The following is a 20,191-nucleotide window of genomic DNA, read 5'->3' as shown; positions in this document are numbered from 1 at the left end:
GACAAAGAGTGGGGAAATCAGAGAAACAGAAATCGACAGGATTTACCTATTCTTTTAAGTATAGGAAACATTAGTATTTTTCTTTTTAATGGACTGATTCCAATTACTTTAAAGTCAGAAAGAATTAAGCAACTTCCCTGGGAGACGACCAGCGCTTACTGTATCTAAATGTATCTTAAAAGTAAAATCAATGGGAGGGCAACTAAGCAGCATAAGAGATATTATTCCCCCTGCTCTCCTGAATTAGTTTAAGATTTTTTTGGCTAAATTATATCTGGTATATTGTGAGGGAAACAACTTGAATTTTCTTGGAAATGCAGGCTGCTTTCTCAATATTTATATATATATATATTGTTGCTTAAATAATGTGGACACTAAAGTGTAGATTTAACTAGCTACCAGGAGTGCCATTTAAATGAGCTTTTGCATTTTTTAAAAGTTGGTAATTCAAACATAAACATTTCAGGGACTTTAAATGTATATTGAATTTGAAAATGACCCATCTGTTTCCAATTCCCCGTAAACAACATTCAAAAGTAACACACACAAAACTAACAGCAATGCTCATGAACTGTTTGTAGGTTTCCCAAAGGAAACTGTTTGGCCGCTGGGCAAAGACAATGATAGATTGGATGGGCCTTTGGGCTCATCCAGTGGTTCATTAACTTTTTTCTCTGGGCCATGCTTTCAGAATAGACATTTGCTCGCCACACTGAATTTTTTTATTGATAAGAAATACACGGGGAAACAAAAACAAACAGCTCTTCGCAGTTCTTGATTCATAACATAGAACACAATTACTTTGTAATATGATTGTGAGACACCCAGAAAGCATAAAACAATTATTTTTGAACTGCACTACACTGAAATGTTTAAATGTTTCTTTGTTTGCTCTTGCCGCACCATTTGAGAACAGCTTCCTTATATCCTATGCATGTTGACCCACATGTACCGTATTTTTTGCTCTATAAGACTCACTTTTCCCCTCCTAAAAAGTAAGGGGAAATGTGTGCCTCTGGGCTCGCCAGAGTGTGTCTTATGGAGCGAATGCAGACTGCGCAGCTATCCCAGAAGCCAGAACAGCAAGAGGGAGGATCGCTGTGCAGCGATCCCTCTTGTTGTTCTGGCTTCTGAGATTCAGAATATTTTTTTCCCTTGTTTTACTGCTCCAAAAACTATGTGCGTCTTATGGTCAGGTGCGTCTTATGGAGCGAAAAATACGATAAGTCCCACTGTTTTCAACGGGGCTTTCTCCCAAGAAAGTGTACACAAGATTTCAGCCTGAAAAGCATTCTTAGTATTATATGAGAAAACTCCATTTAGCATTGCTCCCCCCACCCCCAATATTACATCAAAATGTATCTGTAGTTTGGGCAGGTGTAGCAGTCTTCAATAGGCCATTTAAAATAGCTGAGAGCAGGACCTGTCTTGCCTGGTGCTTCTGTATATTTTTAAAGGAAGAGATGCTATATGCTATTGAAATCTGATGTGCTATCATTCTTCTAAATACTTGCATTACGATTAATGCAACAAAGTATGTGGCCCTTAGTTATGCAGGCTGCAGTCTTTTACTGTTTTGTCTAAGGGCAACCAAAGCAGTGCCTTCTCCAATATGCTGATTCTGGTCTCTGATATCCTCTGTTGAGGTTCTGCTGTTGACTTATAGTGGTGACAGTGAAGGTCTTTTCTGTGGAACCATCATTTCTCAAGGTTTTCAGGGGTTTATATGTCATTGACTAAGCCTTGAATTCAGACTAAAAACAAATGGGCAGCTGCTGATGACTGAGGGATAGAAGGGACTGTCAGTCTCGGTTCTCTTAGTTCCGTATTTTTGTCCCATTATTAAATTCAGTTCTCCACATTTTGCATCAATTTGCGATCGGAAAAATCCTTATGGAAATTCACCTGCATTTTAGTGCAAATTTCTCCTTTAACAGCAGTTTTCACTAATGTACACATTTCATCATTGTTATGCACACTTTCTCCTAATAATACTCATTTCCCCCTTTTAAAAAATGTTTGGTTGGAGCGCTGCATAGCAAATTTGGACAAGTGTGAATTTCGAAACTTTGTTTTGTTTGGATAGCTGTGTTTTGCTTGGCATAATGTGCTGAAGTAACTGGGCATTTTCTCACTGATCCTCCACTCCCATTTCCATACGCATTTATTTCATTCACCCTAATTTCAGTCTCCTTTAGGCAGCAAACTTGCAGGCAGTGTCTATATTTCATATCTTACATAAAGTGCTTCAGTGCCTTCACTACAATAAATGAATAATACTAGGGTACAACGTATTTTCTCAGTATTGGCACTATCCAGTAAACATTAGACAATGAAAGCAGTAGACTAACATTTCTCAATGAGCTTAATGGGACTGATTATCACTATTTTGTGGGATTGGAAATCTATGCTTCTGCAACTAAAATGGATTTAAGTGCCCTGATGAAACAAATTCATGTTTTAAAAATGACCTTTTTGCAAGGAGGAGAGTGATGGGGAAACACACTAAGAAGTGTGGGATACGGACTGATTTGCAAAAACTCATATAAGCTTTGTGCAAACAAATTGGGATGAATGCTCGCTGCCATATAACCTCCCTTAAAACTGTGTTATTTCTTTCCTGGAGTTCCTATGGAGAAATAACATTCACTGCATCAATATGACAAAATCTCTGGTTACAAAAGCTATAGCAAGTCAGAATGGATGGGATAAACCTCTAGGATAGCACACACATACACGCAAACTAACACAAATATCAAAGACAGAGGAACTAAATCAGTAAAATGCCTAGGGATATGGCACAAATGATTCAATAGAAATTCTCAAAATCAACCAAGAGCTATTATATAAAAAAGCCTGAGAAATATTTGGAATGTTGGAAATCTCTCTGTATATCCTGGATTGATAGGATATCAGTAATTAAAATGAATATGCATCCCTAAACCCTGTTTTTGACCATAAATATTCCTCTATTCAAGGAATATTTATAAGCAAAACCAATATTTTCCCCTTCTTTTATTTTCTAAAATTTGCAGATAAAAATAGATAAAAGTGAAAACATATTCCCGTTATCGTTTTCTTTATTAATTTTAGATAAATAGCAAAAGCTCTTATTGAACTTTATATAGTCAAAGAACACACATAGAATAGCAGCAAAAATCATATTCCTTAAAACAGTAGAAAGAGGAGCGGGAGTGCCTAATACTGTATTCCAGGCTTCCTCAACCTTGGCCCTCCAGATGGTTTTGGCCTACAACTCCCATGATCTCTAACTAGCAGGACCAGTGGTCAGGGATGATGGGAATTGTAGTCTCAAAACATCTAGAGAGCCGAGGTTAAGGAAGCCTGCTGTATTCTGTTAAAAGGTAAAGGTAAAGGTACCCCTGCCCGTACGGGCCAGTCTTGACAGACTCTGGGGTTGTGCGCCCATCTCACTTAAGAGGCCAGGGGCTAGCGCTGTCCGGAGACACTTCCGGGTCACGTGGCCAGCGTGACATCGCTGCTCTGGCGAGCCAGAGCCGCACACGGAAACGCCGTTTACCTTCCCGCTGGTAAGCGGTCCCTATTTGTCTACTTGCACCCGGAGGTGCTTTCGAACTGCTAGGTTGGCAGGCGCTGGGACCGAGCAGCGGGAGCGCACCCCGCCGCAGGGATTCGAACCGCCGACCTTTCGATCGGCAAGTCCTAGGCGCTGAGGGTTTAACCCACAGCGCCACCTGCGTCCCATGTATTCTGTTAGCATGCAGCAAAATATAGCTTCTCTTTGAGATTCGTTATTTCCAGTAAAACAACAGAAGCAGAAAAACATTCTCCTGAATAAAGAATTTAAAAGTCTGTTAATGAGGGGTGGCTTGGAGCTACCTGAATTTTGTTGCTTATATTGTCTGTGTTCATCTTGTGGTTCACAGGGATAAAGCACCTCCGGAAAGATGGCTCAGAACCCACAAGTTGGCATCCCCATGTCCGAGACCAGTACAAACGGCATCCCAGGCAAGAAGCAGATGAAAGCCAGCACAGTCACTTTTCACAACATCTGGTACAGAGTGAAGACGAAGTCTGGCTTCATAGGTTGCCGAAAAACAGTTGAGAAAGACATTCTGAGAGACATCAAGTACGTATTTCTCAGCCGGAATGTGCACTCACTTTCCATATATATGTGTGTGTATACTTTGAGAGGGTCCCTTGTGTTTCTCCTACATTATCTTAGTAATTCTTACAACAGCCCTGTTATGTAGGCCAGTATTATTATCCCCATAATACAGATCAAGGGCAGTGTCTAAGGTCACTGAGTGAGTTCATGAAGGATGGGTGTCAAATATTCTGATAAACCAGCCACAACCAAGTTCCTTATCTGCTGGCCTAGCTGTCAGTGAAGACCAGACCCTGCGAAATCCACTGGGAACTTGGGTGATATAAATTAGGAAGAGGAGACTGAAACGGTTTCAGAGTTCATTGCACTATCCAAAGCCCTTTCAGTGGACAATTTTTTGCCTTAAAAAGCATAGGTGGAAGAAGGGTGGCCCTCTGGCAGCTACATGATGGCAGTGCTAACAGATCTTCTGCCTAAGATGGCATGGCAAACTTTCTGTGGGAATTTCTGGATCTAAAATGGCAGCCACCACTGTGGAAATCTGCCAGTGCTCGCTTATTGACCTATGTTGGGAACAAAAATTGATCAAGCAAACACGGCTGTGGTTGCAAATGGTGCGCAATTGACTGTGAAGTTCAATGCTACATGAGAACAGACCGTAATATGACTATGAATAATTAACCGAATTATATTGTTCCCTGTGTGAAAGGTAACAGGGGGCCACACCCTACAGAATATTTGGTAGCTTGCCCTTAGATAAACTGAAATAATGTGTTATGAAAGCAGTCATTATTAACCCTAGGGACCCATAGGGTTGATTTGTAAGTTTCAGGGATGCCCCATGGATCCGCAATCAGTGCTGGATTAAGTCTAGGCACCCACCCCCCACAACATGTGTGTGATCAACTCGTGCATGACCACATACACATGCAGTGCTGGGAATAAATAAATGGATTCAGACTTGGAATTGGCAGCAGAGCGCTGGAGAGTCCTTGTGGAGCCCGAAGAGTACTTCAGTGAGGGCAGAGGAAGCCTTGAAAAGACCGGAGGCACAGCTGGAGGGAGAGAACTTAATTATACCACATTGAGCTCCTTGAAGTAATGGTGCAATACAACTGTAATAATAATAAAGTATGTATGTATGCTATCTTGAAGGACAGCTTGTCTAGCATTGCTGCTGCAATGTTCACTCGCAGGGGCATTTTTGAGAATATTGTACGGATGCACTTTTTAAGGCCTTCAGCCTTTTCAAACCCAGGCTTCGAATCAATCTGCAGCTTGTTTAAGTTTGACCAATAGATGCAATGTACCGAAGGCGAAACAACTCACAAGAAATGTGCTGGTTTTGTGTTGCAGCGGGATAATGCGGCCTGGACTGAATGCAATCCTGGGGCCAACCGGCTGTGGCAAGTCTTCGTAAGTTTCATGGCAGTGAGCAAAAGCGGCTACATGTTAACTCCTACCCTTGACTAAAAGAAAGCCCTTCAGGCAGAAAACATGGCTTCATATATTAAAGCCCAGAAGGGGTTCATAGTCTGGTCTGAAATAATTTTGCTGGAGGATCAGCCTGTTCCTACAATTCTGGTATAATGTTGTGAGCATGTCCTCAGTTACGTTTCTCAGTGGGACTAGCTAAACGATGCTGATTATGCTATTATGGTCTTGACAGAGGCAGACAGAGGAGCAGAGCAGTCTATAAATTGAGTCAAGACATCTGTGTGAACAAACTGCAAGTTATGTCCAACACACAGGGCTGGATTCATCTACCCTGTTCTGCTAGCAGAAGCCGGCAGAAGGACTCCGGCTAAAATAATGGGGATTCCTTTCTTCACCATATGCCTCCTACACACACCCACACCCACACCCACCCACCCACCCACCCACACACTATTATGGAGGACTGGGAGACCACCCAGAACAGCACTGGAGGGAGGGGAGATCATCCCATCAGGTAATAGGGTGTGTTGAAATTTTCAGCTTTCAATTTCCCCAAACAAGGGGTGCTAAAAAGTTGTAACGTGGCTTGGGAATTCAAAAGATATTTTGGTTAAATGGATAGAAATTTGTTTTTTCTTGGGAAGTAAAATGATAGGTTTCAGGAGCCAACACCGTCGGCAGAGCATGAGGCTCTTAATCTCAAGTTTGTGGGTTCGAACCTCATGTTGGGCGAAAGATTTCTGAGATGCACTAGGCTGGACTAGATGACCCTTGTAGTCTCTTCTAAGTCTACAATTCTATGGCTCTACGAATTTGGTGATCTGTGCTTTTTAAAATAAAAATCTTAAATAGCAGCCACACCAGGGAAAAGTGGAATCAGATCAGAACCGGGGTGTGTGTGTAACTACTTTCCCTCCATACCTTGGGCCTGATGAAAATCTTCCCCAGCTACACTTTTGCACTGGAGAGAAGCTTTCCTCTTGTTCACATAGTTGCTTTTGGGAAGGGCTGGGATGACTTATTTCCATTAAAATTGTGCACAATCAAATCCATTTTGACTCCCAGTGTGCTTTAACAACAACAAAAAATTTAAAAAATTGTGTGGGTGGGTGGGTGGGTGGGTGGGGAGTCCTGTGTGATGTAGTTCTGCCTTATTCTTCTAGACTACTGGATATTTTAGCCGCAAGGAAAGATCCCCATGGCTTGAGTGGAGACGTTCTAATCAATGGAGCCCCTCAACCTGCCAATTTTAAATGTATCTCTGGATATGTTGTACAGGTAAGCCACCGATAGTCTCTGACTCTGTTTATTTTACCCTTTACAAAATCCAGTGTTAAAATTGGGGTTGCCCAGTCCCGATGCATAGTTCCAGTTTGCTTTATGCAAATGTATGGAATAGAGAAGGTTTGCCTGGAGCTGTGTACGTGATTTGTGGCTTTGGTATGTGAACTGGAGCTCCCGATTTGAGTTGCGAATCTATCTGTTTCCTTTGGATTTGTCCAGGATGATGTGGTCATGGGGACCTTGACCGTGAGAGAGAACCTCCAGTTCTCAGCTGCCCTCCGATTACCGAAGACTGTGAGGGAGCAGGAAAAGGAGGATAGGATCAACCAGATCCTCAAGGAGCTGGGCTTGACAAAAGTGGCAGATTCAAAGGTTTGTGAACAGTGCTGGACTAGATGGGCAGGCTCTTTTTTAAGCACTTTCAAAACAGTCAGACAATATTATCATTGCATCTCCAAAACTATGTCCCACACTTACTAAATTCTGGGAGAAAAACTTATATCAACAAGACACTACAGAAAAAAATTAAGATTTTCAGGGGTGAATATTCTTTTGAACAATATACCCATTGCATTGAAATTGACAACAGGACAGTGAAAATGGATTCTACATGCCCTAATGCTGGCCAAGAGATTGATACTGATGGATTGGAAGAATAGAGATACGATTCCTCTTAATCAATGGCTTGACAACATGATAACATGATAGCTTATAGACGCAGACTATCTTTGAATACAATGATATTTGAAATGAGTTTACACAGAAGTTATTAGGTTATTGACAATTATATGTGTGTTAGGTTAATAAGAATATACACATTTGTATATTAATGTACGGTAATGTAAGGGTTTCTTCCCCGTTCTCACTTTCTTTCCCCCTTCTCTTTCATTATAAATGAAATTCTTCTAATGAAATATTAATCTTTATTATTTTAAACGTTTATTTATATGGCACCATCGATGTACACAATATCGCTCAAGTTCTTGTTTTGCATTAGGTTGGAACCCAGTTCATTCGTGGCATATCGGGGGGAGAGAGGAAACGGACCAATATTGGCATGGAGCTGATTACTGATCCTGCAATCTTGTTCTTAGATGAGCCAACCACTGGACTGGATGCCAGCACAGCCAATGCTGTCCTGCTGCTCCTGAAAAGGTAATTTCTAGAAAAGGTACTGCGTGTCTTTGGCCATGCATAGGATGAAACAATAGCACTTTCTTCAGCATCGATGCAACAAACTGTGATGCCCAAAGTATGATTCTTGTGTGAGCCACTGGGATTTAGTTGACAGGGCTGGAATTTGGATGGCGAGACCACCTGTGTCCAAAGTTTTACTTAGCCATGTTATTTATGCTAGGAAATAACAATGCTTGCAATAAGTTACCTGAACCAGGGTGGGGTGGGGGAAGTAGACGAAAAGGCAAGCTGTTCTTCCCTTCCTGATTCCTTCTTAACGAACTGCTTGTTGATATGTAGATTGTTTCTCATGCTTTACTTCTTTCCTCAGTGGCGTAGCGTGGGGGGTGCAGGGGGGGCTGGCCGCACCGGGTGCAACATCTGGGGGTTAGGGTTAGGGGGCGCAAATCCATGGGTTAGGGGGCGCAAATTACTTGCCTTGCCCCGGGTGCTGACAACCCACGCTACGCCACTGTCTTTCCTGCTTCTCCAAATCAGTTATTGTTAAATTTTTGATTCCATGTTGGCTACATGTAAGCTTGGAGCTGACATGTGGCTTTGTTTGCTATAAGTAATAAACCTTGCTTTCGTCTTTCAGCCAGCCATCAGTCTTATTTGACTATTAAATTCTGCACTTCACTGCAATACATACAAGACACCACAATTTATTTAAAATTATTTATGTGCCACTGTACGTACAATGTATTGCAGGGATTTCCAAATGTTAAAATAATAATAATAATAATAATAATAATAATAATAATAATAACCTGTCCATCTGGCTGCAGCCACTCTGAGCGGCTTCCAACAAAATATTAAAATACGGTAGTCCAAAATATTAAAGCACAACAGTAAACCAAGACTTCTCTAAAACCAGTCAAAAAAGTAAAAACAATATAGCAAAACAGCCAGAAAACAGAGGATGAGGTAGTCAACTTCAGCTTTAAAAGGCCAGATGGGACAAATAGTTTTCTGCAGAAAAGTGACAAGAACTTCTCTTGGAAGGCACAATTGCAAAAACAAGGGCCAACCTAGCTTCCCCGTGAGATGGAATCCTGAGCAGGGCATCATCGGAAGATCTTAAGTGCTGGGAAGTTTTATATGGAAGGAAGCATTCTTCCTAGAAAATCGAGACCCAAACTGGTTAGACTTACATGGTGAGTTTGGGTCAGTCACTCCCTCTGAGCCTGCCCCACCTCACAGGTTTTCGTTGAGCAAGGGGAACCCATCTGTGCTTTCCAGAGGTACTTTGGGGGAAAGTCATATACGGTACAGTAAATAAACGAGGTTTTGTTAAATAGGTTTAGTGTTTTTCAGAGAATCAATCTTGGATACAGTAACAGCACTTGATTATTTTTTTTAATGTTATAGTTCTTTGATGGGACTTACAATACTCCCAGCCTCATAACAAGACAAATGGGGAAAGTACGGTGATAATAAATGCAAACTGTGTAGCTGCTGAAAGAACGGACTAGGCCTCGTGAACTAGGTCCCTTTTTTTCTGTGGCTCACCTGACATTGGGGAATTGTAGCCAGCTTTTAACAAGCCTCCTTTTCCTGGAGGTGTGCAATGCATTCATAATCTCTTCCTTCACAGGTATGCAGTTGAGCAGGTATTATGGAAGTGCAGAAGCAGGCACACTTCAAGAAGTACTAGCAACCTAACAATATAAAAAAACCCTAACCCCTCTCCCAAGCTGTTTCTGACAGCCTACTCCCAGGTTTACCTTGCCATACAGCAGAACCAGGGTTAGAAACTGAGATATGAAAGCTAGGAGCTAAACGGCACCTTAAACCTAGGTTATGGGCGCAACAACGAAATGTCTAGGCGCGCTTTTTAATAAGAATACAAAGCTGAAAATGAATGAGCTGCAGCTAAAATTTTATGTCCTTTTTTCACATGGTCTAGTCCATCCCCTGCCCACTCCCCTAATATTCTTAAGAGGGGTCTCTTCTCTAGCCTTCAGAGAGCAGCTGGAAGTGGGGAGGCAGAAAAAGGCCTTCTTTTCCTTCCACTCTGCAGTTTTAATCTGAAATCTTAGGCACAGTACTGCACCCAGAGCTCAGAAACCACTCATGCTCATGAAATTCCCTGTCACAAAATGCGCCTAGAACAATGGGAGTTTTGAACACTGAGCAGAGCTGGAAAAAAGGCAGAAGCTATCTGCTGGGCCAAATTGGGGAGTGAAATCAGCTTCTCAGGTAGCTATAACATCAATTCAGTGCCCATTATGCAAGTAGTCATAGCTACTGGGCTATGGAGAAGAGAAGAGGTGGGGCAACACAGAGAGAGGTGGTCTCTTCACTTTGCACAGCTGTATTTTGAGAATTTCGACCTAAGATGAATTGCTGGGGGTTTTTTAGCTTGCTGATTTTGAATGAGTAACACCATGTTTTACAAAACCTTAAGCCGGTTGACACCTTTCTTACTGCCTACTCTGTTCAGGATGGCCAGGCAAGGGAAAACAATCATCTTTTCCATCCACCAACCTCGCTACTCCATATTCCGACTGTTTGATAAATTGACCTTGCTGGCAGCAGGAAGGATGCTTTATCATGGAGCAGCTCAGAACGCCATAGAATTTTTCAAATCCAGTGGTAAGGTTTCTGAAGACTCTCTACTGAACATAGTGGGGACTGCTATATGTGAGCATATCTCCCCGTTGTTGTTTTGTTAAAGTCAGCTCAATTTGGCTTTGCTACAGGGGAGTGGGTTGATGTATTTATTACAATAGCCTAGTCTTGAAGTTACCAGAGCACGGATGGCTGCAGGCTGTTTGATAATCTGGAGACATTTTTTTTTTTTGGGGGGGGGGGGACCCAGATCTGAAGATTTTGAATACACGATCCCAAGTACTTTGCAATACATTTTCACCACCTGCTTATTGAAAGACCTGCAAGCATTTTATTTCTTTGTAGGTTATGAGTGCGAACCGTACAACAACCCTGCTGACTTCTTTCTGGATGTCATTAATGGTGACTCGACGGCTGTGGCTTCAAACAAGACTGGTGAAATTGAAATAGGTATGCAAAACACGGTTTCTTTGTTAGAGTCACTGCCTGGTGTGCTGTATGAAGAGATGCATTCTGCGTTGGTTAGCTTTGCCATAGAGAAATTGCTCCTGTACGATACCATACAGAGACCACTGGTTTGTATAGTGCCGGTGCCAGCACAACAATCTATTCAGAGATCATACCCATCTGTTGTGCAGATTATGGCACTCAGCTGTGCATCTGTGTGCATTCAACGTACCGCCTACCTCCCACTGGTACTCAGTGGCGTAGCGTGGGGGGTGCAGGGGGGGCCGGCCGCACCGGGCGCAACATCTGGGGGTTAGGGTTAGGGGCGCAAATCCACGGGTTAGGGGGCGCAAATTACTTGCCTTGCCCCGGGTGCTGACAACCCACGCTACGCCACTGCTGGTACTGACACACGGTGAAGTCTCGGCACCTACAACCCGACAGAGCATAAGACCCTTAATCTCAGGGTTGTGGGTTAGAGCTCCACACTGGGCGAAAGATTCCTTCATCACAGGGGGTTGGACTAGACCCTCGTGGTCCCTTCCAGCTCTGCAGTTCTATGATTCTATAAATAACTGTTGGATCAGAGCAACAAAGAGCTGGTTTCAAACCAGCCTGACAAGGAAGCTCAAATGCTGCCCAGGCAGCAGTGAAGTGTTGCCAAGCTACCACTGCATCCAGACCCCTGTCACTCATGCTAGCAGGGGCATAAGTAGGCATAAATCCCTGTGCGAGCCTGGAGTTGGTGCAGCAATTGGACCTGATGCTGTCAAATGATGGCAGTTGGGTTGGCTGGGGAGCTAGCACATCCTGGGCCTGCTTAGCCCCTCCCTGCCTCATTTTGGTGCTTTCTGTATGCTGCTGGTGGTGATGTGGACCTGCTAATAGTTCTTCTGCCCACTCACATGCTTGAAAAGGGGAAACTGCCCTTGTAGAGTGACTCTGGTGTTACTTTGTGGCTGGAAGACGTCAAAGGCCTCCACTCAATCCAAAACCACCTCATCCTGGCACAAAGAGGGTTGGGATTGCAATTGAATGGCTTAGGACCAGAATACCTGGAGGATTGGCTCCTATCATACAACTCTGGTCATTCCTTTAGGGCAGTGTTGGCCAAACTTGGCCCTCGGACTACAATTCCCATCATCCCTGACCACTGGTTCTGTTAGCTAGGGATGATGGGAGTTGTAGTCCCAAAACATCTGGAGGGCTGAGTTTGGCCACCACAGTTTTAGGGTCAGGCTGAACATGGGACAGGGTCTTCTTCTCTGTCACCATGTCCCAACTTTGGAATGTCACCTGAGAGATCAAGTACATGTGAAAAGTATCTAGGTGTCTTAGTTGACCACAAAATTGTTGGTTTCTGCTCTCTTCACTGTGCAGCGAAGTGCTTGTCACGAGGCAATGTTTACATTCCAGTCAGAGTTGCTGTTGGAGTTTCTCACGGGAAAGGAGACTGGATGTGACGTACACTGGTTTCCTGTTTTTCACTGTTCTCAGTCAGTGCTTCTCTACGTGCTTTAGAGGAGAGAGGATGCTTTCTCTGCTCCGGCAGAGGCAAGATGTTTTTCTGTAATCTACCAGCTTTGAAACATAAATAAAGCAATATAGAGTATGTGCACGTATTCCTCATCATTCTGCTGTGCACGGGACACTGCAAACACAACATTTTTTGGTTCCGGGCCCAGAAGAACGCAATCAATCTTGGGCATGGGCTCCGGTAATCGGAACAGCGGCAGAGGGACGGATCGGACGCTATCTCTGCGCGTCAAGATGATTGATGAGGTATGTGCTACTGCTCCGGGCAGCCTGCCAGCATCTAATTAATGGCTTTATGGCTGGACTTTGCAATTTTATGTCCGTTTGCCGGGCACAGGCAAAGGATCAAAGGCTCAAGTTCCTATGCTGGGGAAATCGAAAGTAACTTTTAAAAGTGCTTTTGGAATAAAGCAGCTGCAGAAAACAGTGACGCAGCTTGATTTAAGGCAGCAGAGAGAAAGCACTTTTGAACTTGCCTTTGGAATGAGGTTTGAGGCAGCTGCAGTTAAGCAGAGTGGCACAGGCTCACAGGCAGAGGCTGTTTTGAACTTGCTTTTGGAATGAAGCAGCACAGACGCAGCTTGTATAAAGCAGCTTGTTTAAAGCAGCAGAGATGATGCAGAAGGCTAATGCCAGAGTCATGATGGCTAGCTGCAGAAGGCTGGCTGATGCACGTGGGGAATCTGATGCCAATCAGCCACATGCTCAGCTCAGAGTAGCTTGTGATACTGCCATGATTCAGAAAAAAGCAGACCGCCAGGGTGATAGCTGCATGGGAAAGGGGGAGTCTTCACAGACGTCATCCCAGAGTGCAGTGGAACCACCAGATGGCGCCAAAGCTTTGAAGGCAGTGAAATGCTACTCGTGTGGATGTCTAGGCCATATGAAGAGGGAATGCAGATATCCCAGGGCCAAGACAGAGCAGCGCAGCGAAAGCTCATCGCGTGGAAAAGGCCGAGGCAAAGGCAAAGGTCCGGTGTCCAGGACAACGCAGCACAAGGCATTGGTCTCATGCTTCACTCCAAAAGTTGCAGAGGTCCAGAAGACGTCTAGATCTTTCTTCGTTGTTGATTCGGCTGCAACCCATCACATGTGCAACGATAAGCGACTGTTCGTGTCTTTTACACCGCAGGAAGGTGCGATTCACCAGGCGGGTGACCACACAATCCCCAGTAAAGGCTACGGAACTGTTGTTCTTCACAGTTTGGACTTATCGATACAGAATGTACTTTATGTGCCAGATGCCAAACATAATCTGCTCAGCGTTGGACAGCTGAATGAGCGGAAAATTGACGTTTCCTTTAAGAACAAAAGGTGCATCATCACAAAGAAAAATGATTATGTATTGTATGCTGAATATGTTGATCGTTTATATGTTTTGTATTATGATGATGCTGTGCAGGATGACACTTGTTGCATTGCAGGTTCTAACAAAAGTTTGCATGCAGAATGTATTCACGATTTTCATCGAAAATTTGGTCATTTGCATTTTGAGGCAGTATCTAAAATGCCTGCCTTGGTTGAAGGTATGACTATTAAACCCTGCAGGTACCACATGAAGTGCAAGGCATGCGCAGCAAACAAGGTGAAAATGGCTGCGAAAGGTAAGGTGTCTAGTAGGCAAGCTACAGAACCATACCAGGTTGTTCATGCTGATTTGGTTGGACCCCTAGCGCCCTCTTTGGGTGGAAATAGGTACTTCATGGTTCTCATTGATGCATTTTCCAGGTATATTTATGTGTACAATCTCAAGCAGAAATCAGAGGCTTTTCCTAGGTTCAAGGAATTCTGTGCTTGGTTGGAAAATGTGCATGGTAAGAAGATAAAAATTCTTTTCACTGATCGCGGGGGGGAATTCACTTCTCAGCAGTTTGAAGCTTTTCTGTCTGAGAAAGGAATTCAACACGATTTGTCTAGTCCTCGCTCGCCATGGCAGAATGGACTTTGCGAGAGGGCAAATCAAACATTGCTTCAAGGGTTAAAAACCTTGCTGCATGATGCCAATCTTCCAGAGAGTTATTGGGCCGAATCTCTCTCGTGTTTTGTTTACAGTTATAATCGCAGGTTATCTTCAGCGATTGGTTGTACCCCCTATGAGAAGATGTTTGGCAAAAAGCCATACATCAAACACATGAAAATTTTTGGTTCTGACATGTGGGTTCACTCACCACAAAATTCCAAGTTAGACAAGCGTGGTTTGCATGGTATCTTTCTAGGTTATGAGAAAGGTTCTTACAGAATAAGGATGACTGACTCTAAGACCATTAAGCTCACAAGAAGTGTTGAGTACAATGCCAAGTGGGGGGAGAATGTGGGAATTTTCCAATGTTACCCTGATGACAGTGATGAGACTGAGGATAGTCAAAAGCAACCACAGCAACCCACACCCACTGCTGAAAGTTCTGATTCTGAGTCTGAAACTGAATCAGGTGATTCAGAGGATTTCAAGAGTGTGAAAGCCTCTATGCGACCCTCTGAAAGCTCTGATCAAGAATTGGAAGAACCATTGTTCACAATAGGTCACTTTTCTCCTAAGAAGGAAGAGGAGAGTGTTGAAGACCTAAGGCTAATTCGCAGGTCACAAAGAGCCACAAAAGGTAGACCTCCAAAGAGATTTGCTGATGAGTTTGCCAAGATAGCAGTAACAGCTGTTAAAAGCTCCAAGAAGGTATTTGAACCTTCAAGTTTCCAAGAAATCCAGGATTTGGATTCAAAGGAAGCTGAGCCATGGTTAAATGCCATGAAGGCTGAGCTTGATTCCTTGGAAAGGAACAAAACATGGGAACTTGTTCCAGTAGTTCCAGGAATGAAACTGCTTGGAAGCAAATGGGTCTTCAAAGCGAAGACTGATCAAAATGGCAAGGTAGTCAGACACAAAGCCAGGTTGGTAGCCAGAGGTTTTGCACAGGTACCAGGTGAAGACTATCACGAGACCTACTCACCCACAGTGAGGTATGAGAGCATTAGGCTTATGCTCAAGCTAGCTGCAGAGGAGAATTTACACATTAGTCACCACGATGTGAATACAGCTTTTCTGTACGGATCTCTAGGTGAATCACTTTATATGCTTCCACCTGATGGCGTACAGGTAAAACAGGGATTTGTTTGTGCCCTTTATGGTCTCAAACGAAGTGCACGGTGTTGGCACACAAAACTCACTGAAGTATTGTTTTCTCTAGGTTTTCAGCAAGGGAAAGCTGATCCATGTGTATTTGTCAAAGAGGAGGGGCAAAAGAAACTGTATTGTTTGTTTTATGTTGATGATCTTTTATTCTTTTGGGATGATGTCACAATGTACAATAACGCCCTAGCTCAACTGAAAGAGCACTTTGACATGAAAGATCTTGGTGAGGTAAACAACTACCTATCTCTTGAAATAGAGAGAGATCAAGATGGTAACATTCTAGTACACCAGTCACGGAAAATTGCTGATGTGTTAAGCAAACTAAACCTGATGGATGCTAACCCCGTAGACACACCGATGACAACAGGTTATCGGGTAGATGACACTGAAGAAGCATTTTCTGACACTACACTGTACAGAAGTGTGCTAGGCAAGCTAAACTTCATTGCCAGATGTTCAAGACCTGACATTGCTGTTAGCTGTAATTTGCTAAGCAGACAAGTCAACAATCCTACTGTTAAGGATTGGAAAGCTCTGAAACGCATAGCGCGCTATTTGAAAGGCACTATGCATTACAGACTGAGATTTAACCATCAGAAGTCTGGTGGTCTTGAGATATTTGCAGATGCAAGTTTTGGAAGTGACACTACAGACAGGAAAAGCACGTCTGGAGTTTGCTACATGTACAATCAGGGTCTATTTGATTGGTCATGCAAGAAGCAAACAACAGTTAGCTTAAGTACTTGTGAAGCTGAACTGAATGCACTGTCTTATTCACTCAAAGATTGTGAATGGTTGTTACAATTGTGCAAAGACATGAAAATTCCTGTCAAATGTCCAATCCAGGTTTACCAGGACAACAAAGCATGTTTGGCTTTGCTGAATTCTGAAGGTTGTAAGCAAAGCACGAAGCACTTGCAATTGAAGTTGCAACATGCTAGGGAACGTATTCAGAAGGGACTCGTAACGGTGTCCTATATGCCAGGTAATGAAATTCCTGCTGATGTATTGTCCAAGATTGTATCAAGGGATCAACACTGTACCTATGTGCAGAAGTTGGGTTTGTACTGATATTGTGCGAACACGCTGCCCAGTGATGTTCATAGAAAGGGGGAGGATGTTGGTTTCTGCTCTCTTCACTGTGCAGCGAAGTGCTTGTCACGAGGCAATGTTTACATTCCAGTCAGAGTTGCTGTTGGAGTTTCTCACGGGAAAGGAGACTGGATGTGACGTACACTGGTTTCCTGTTTTTCACTGTTCTCAGTCAGTGCTTCTCTACGTGCATTAGAGGAGAGAGGATGCTTTCTCTGCTCCGGCAGAGGCAAGATGTTTTTCTGTAATCTACCAGCTTTGAAACGTAAATAAAGCAATATAGAGTATGTGCACGTATTCCTCATCATTCCGCTGTGCATGGGACACTGCAAACACAACAAAAATGACCATGGGCCACCAATGCAACATGGCTGCAAAAAGAAGAAGCAGCTATTCCAGTCTTAGGCTGCATTAGCAGACAAATTCATGGAAGATCTACTTATCAACAGCTACTAGGCATGATGGCCATGCTCTGCTTCCACAGTAATGCTTCTGAATGCCAGTTTCTGGAAACTGCAGGAGGGAAAAGTGCTCTTGCGCTTGAGTCCTACTTGTGGGTTTCCCATGCGTATCTGCTGAGAGCAGGATGTTGGACTAGGTGGAAAATTGAGGCTCTTCCTGTGTCCGTTTCATTCAAACAGCGGACCAAACTGAAAGCAAAGAGCAAAGCGCCTCTTTGGGTGGTATGAACCCTAGTCCACAAAAGCTTATGTCATAGAAAGTAAAGGTAAAGGTAAAGGGACCCCTGACTGTTAGGTCCAGTCATGAACGACTCTGGGGTTGCGGTGCTCATCTCGCTTTACTGGCCGAGGGAGCCGGCGTACAGCTTCCGGGTCATGTGGCCAGCATGACTAAGCTGCTTCTGGTGAACCAGAGCAGTGCACGGAAACGCCATTTACCTTCCCACTGGAGCGGTACCTATTTATCTACTTGTACTTTCAAACTGCTAGGTTGGCAGGAGCAGGGACCGGGAGCTCACCCTCCTGCGGGGATTCGAACTGCCGACCTTCTGATCGGCAACCCCCAGGCTCTGTGGTTTAGACGGCAGCGCTACCTGCATCATATAAAGTACTTGATCTTTATGTTATGCTACATTTTGTGTTTTGTGCTCTAGCTCAACTCCAAAGATCCAGAAGACCATGTTAAATGTATTTCTCCATCTCTCCAAAGATAACATTGACGAACACATCAGTCGTGATCAGACACTGGCAGAGAAATTGGCAGAAAAGTATTCCAGTTCCACTTACTACCAAGAAACCAAAGCAGAATTAGAGAGGCTGTCTTTGGGGAGCCAGAGGGAAACCTCTTTCCGAGAAATCACCTACTCCACTCCCTTCTTTCACCAGCTCAAGTGGGTCTCTAAACGCACGTTCAAAAATCTGCTAGGCAACCCGCAAGCCTCCATTGCACAGGTAATACTGGTCATTTAAAATGCTTTCTTCATTAATCTACACCCCAGTGATACAATACTTGCATTGACCTGTGCAGCTAGTGAGTTACTGCTGTGCACATGTTGATTGTTTATAGTACAGTGGTACCTCGGGTTACATATGCTTCAGGTTACATATGCTTCAGGTTACAGACTCCGCTAACCCAGAAATAGTGCTTCAGGTTAAGAACTTTGCTTCAGGATAAGAACAGAAATCGTGCTCCGGCGGCGCGGCGGCAGCAGGAGGCCCCATTAGCTAAAGAGGTGCTTCAGGTTAAGAACAGTTTCAGGTTAAGAACGGACCTCCGGAACGAATTAAGTACTTAACCCGAGGTACCACTGTATAAAGCTATGCATAAAAAAGAAGAAAATAAAAAGGTTCCCTGCTCCTGGTCAAAAAAGTGGCTGAGGCGGGATATGATTTGAAGTGGTAAACAAGGAAATGTTGCTTATCCCAAATCAGCTTTAGGCCTGTATTTTCCCCAGCTGCATTTATTCTGAGCCCCAACAAATATGCATCTGGGTGTGCTGAAAGAGGAAGATTATCTTGGGGAGGGGAGTGCAGGGGAGAAGAGGAAGGCCACGAGAAGGCTTAAGTTTCTCCCACCTTTGCGCTTCAGATGTTCAGCAAACCTATTTGGCCCTTAGACGTTGGGGCTCTATAAAACATCTAATTAGATCCATTTGATTCCTTCTTAAACTTTTGCTGTCCACAAGCCAAAAATCTCCTAGAATTACGGCCTTTGATTCCATGTGTATGTTGATATTATGGAGATCTCTCTTAATTGCTTTGTAAAAGCTTGACCTTGTGACAAGAATAATGCCCTTTTAGAGCTTTTTAATCTTCCAGGGTCCTGACTCCCCAGCCCCTCCAATCGTTTTGATCTCCCTAACCTCATTAGGAATGGATTTGAAATGCGGTCTCCAAATGCCCTACAGTTCTTTTTTAATCTTCTCAATTGGGCCTTGCTATGATCCTTGTTTTCTACTACAATTGGCTTAGTGCTTGGATTATCCCTGACATTTGGTCCTTTCGGCAGGTTCTTAACATCACGGTACCATGTATGGAGGGCCCTCTGTTGCGTTTTGAGGGCTGCTCTTGCCAAACTGCCTGATACCATCACATAGGTCGTAGTTTTAATCATTCATACTTAATTCTTGATATGCGGTCTTAACCATTCTGGAAGTACCAGCCCAACACATTCTGAGTCCAAACGGTGCCCTACCCACAATGGCCAACACTTTAAAGCATCCTTCATCGATCTGGTGCACCTCCAACCTCCCATCAGCCCTAGCCAGCATTACCAATGGCCAGGAATGATGGGAGTTGTAGTCCAACAACATCAGGATGGCGGGTTAGAGAAGCCTTCATGTAGTCATTCAGTCATTCAAACACTTATCCTTGCCTTCAGCAGTCCCCGCCACCGCTGATATAGCCTTGTGTGCTCCAAGTACATTAGTATACCAGTAGATACTTCATCAGCTAAAAAGAGAAATAATGTTCACCATATATCACACTTTATAATACAGTAGTACCTCGGGTTACAACTAAGGTTACCAGACGTCCCCGTTTCCCGGAGACAGTCCCCGTATTTATAAATCAGTCCCCTAATAAAATCCTATCATTCCTACTGAAGTTGAAAAGTGTCCCCGGATTCATTGAAAAAAATCTGGTAACCTTATTACAAACACCTCGGGTTACAAACACTTTGGGTTATTTGTTGTTGTTGTTGTTTAGTCGTTTAGTCGTGTCCGACTCTTCGTGACCCCATGGACCAGAGAACGCCAGGCACTCCTGTCCTCCACTGCCCCCCGCAGCTTGGTCAGACTCATGCTGGTAACCTCGAAAACACTGTCCAACCATCTCGTCCTCTGTCGTCCCCTTCTCCTTGTGCCCTCCATCTTTCCCAGCATCAGGGTCTTCTCCAGGGAGTCTTCTCTTCTCATGAGGTGGCCAAAGTACTGGAGCCTCAGCTTCACAATCTGTCCTTCCAGTGAGCAT

The 20,191-nt window shown here is 43.8% G+C and overlaps 1 protein-coding gene across 3 annotated transcripts in view; it reads left to right on the top strand.

Annotated features, from left to right (window-relative positions):
* The window catches only part of LOC307224221 (broad substrate specificity ATP-binding cassette transporter ABCG2-like), a 42,860-nt gene that overhangs the window by 11,055 nt on the left and 11,614 nt on the right, over nt 1–20,191 (top strand). For 2 of the 3 annotated variants that reach the window (XM_079990870.1, XM_079990871.1), the window contains exons 2-9: nt 3,909–4,111; nt 5,447–5,506; nt 6,691–6,805; nt 7,031–7,183; nt 7,809–7,966; nt 10,434–10,585; nt 10,907–11,011; nt 17,931–18,172. In XM_079990870.1, coding sequence (XP_079846996.1) covers nt 3,930–4,111; nt 5,447–5,506; nt 6,691–6,805; nt 7,031–7,183; nt 7,809–7,966; nt 10,434–10,585; nt 10,907–11,011; nt 17,931–18,172 — 1,167 coding nt within the window. In that variant the 5' untranslated portion in view covers nt 3,909–3,929. The remainder of the gene's footprint in view (nt 1–3,908; nt 4,112–5,446; nt 5,507–6,690; nt 6,806–7,030; nt 7,184–7,808; nt 7,967–10,433; nt 10,586–10,906; nt 11,012–17,930; nt 18,173–20,191) is intronic. The other variant, XM_079990872.1, reaches the window with a different exon arrangement.

The sequence above is a fragment of the Podarcis cretensis genome (genome assembly GCF_951804945.1).
Source record: "Podarcis cretensis genome assembly, chromosome: 9".
Taxonomy (NCBI): domain Eukaryota; kingdom Metazoa; phylum Chordata; class Lepidosauria; order Squamata; family Lacertidae; genus Podarcis; species Podarcis cretensis.
Note: the sequence above shows the minus strand (reverse complement) of the source record. Positions and strands in the feature narration are given on the sequence as shown.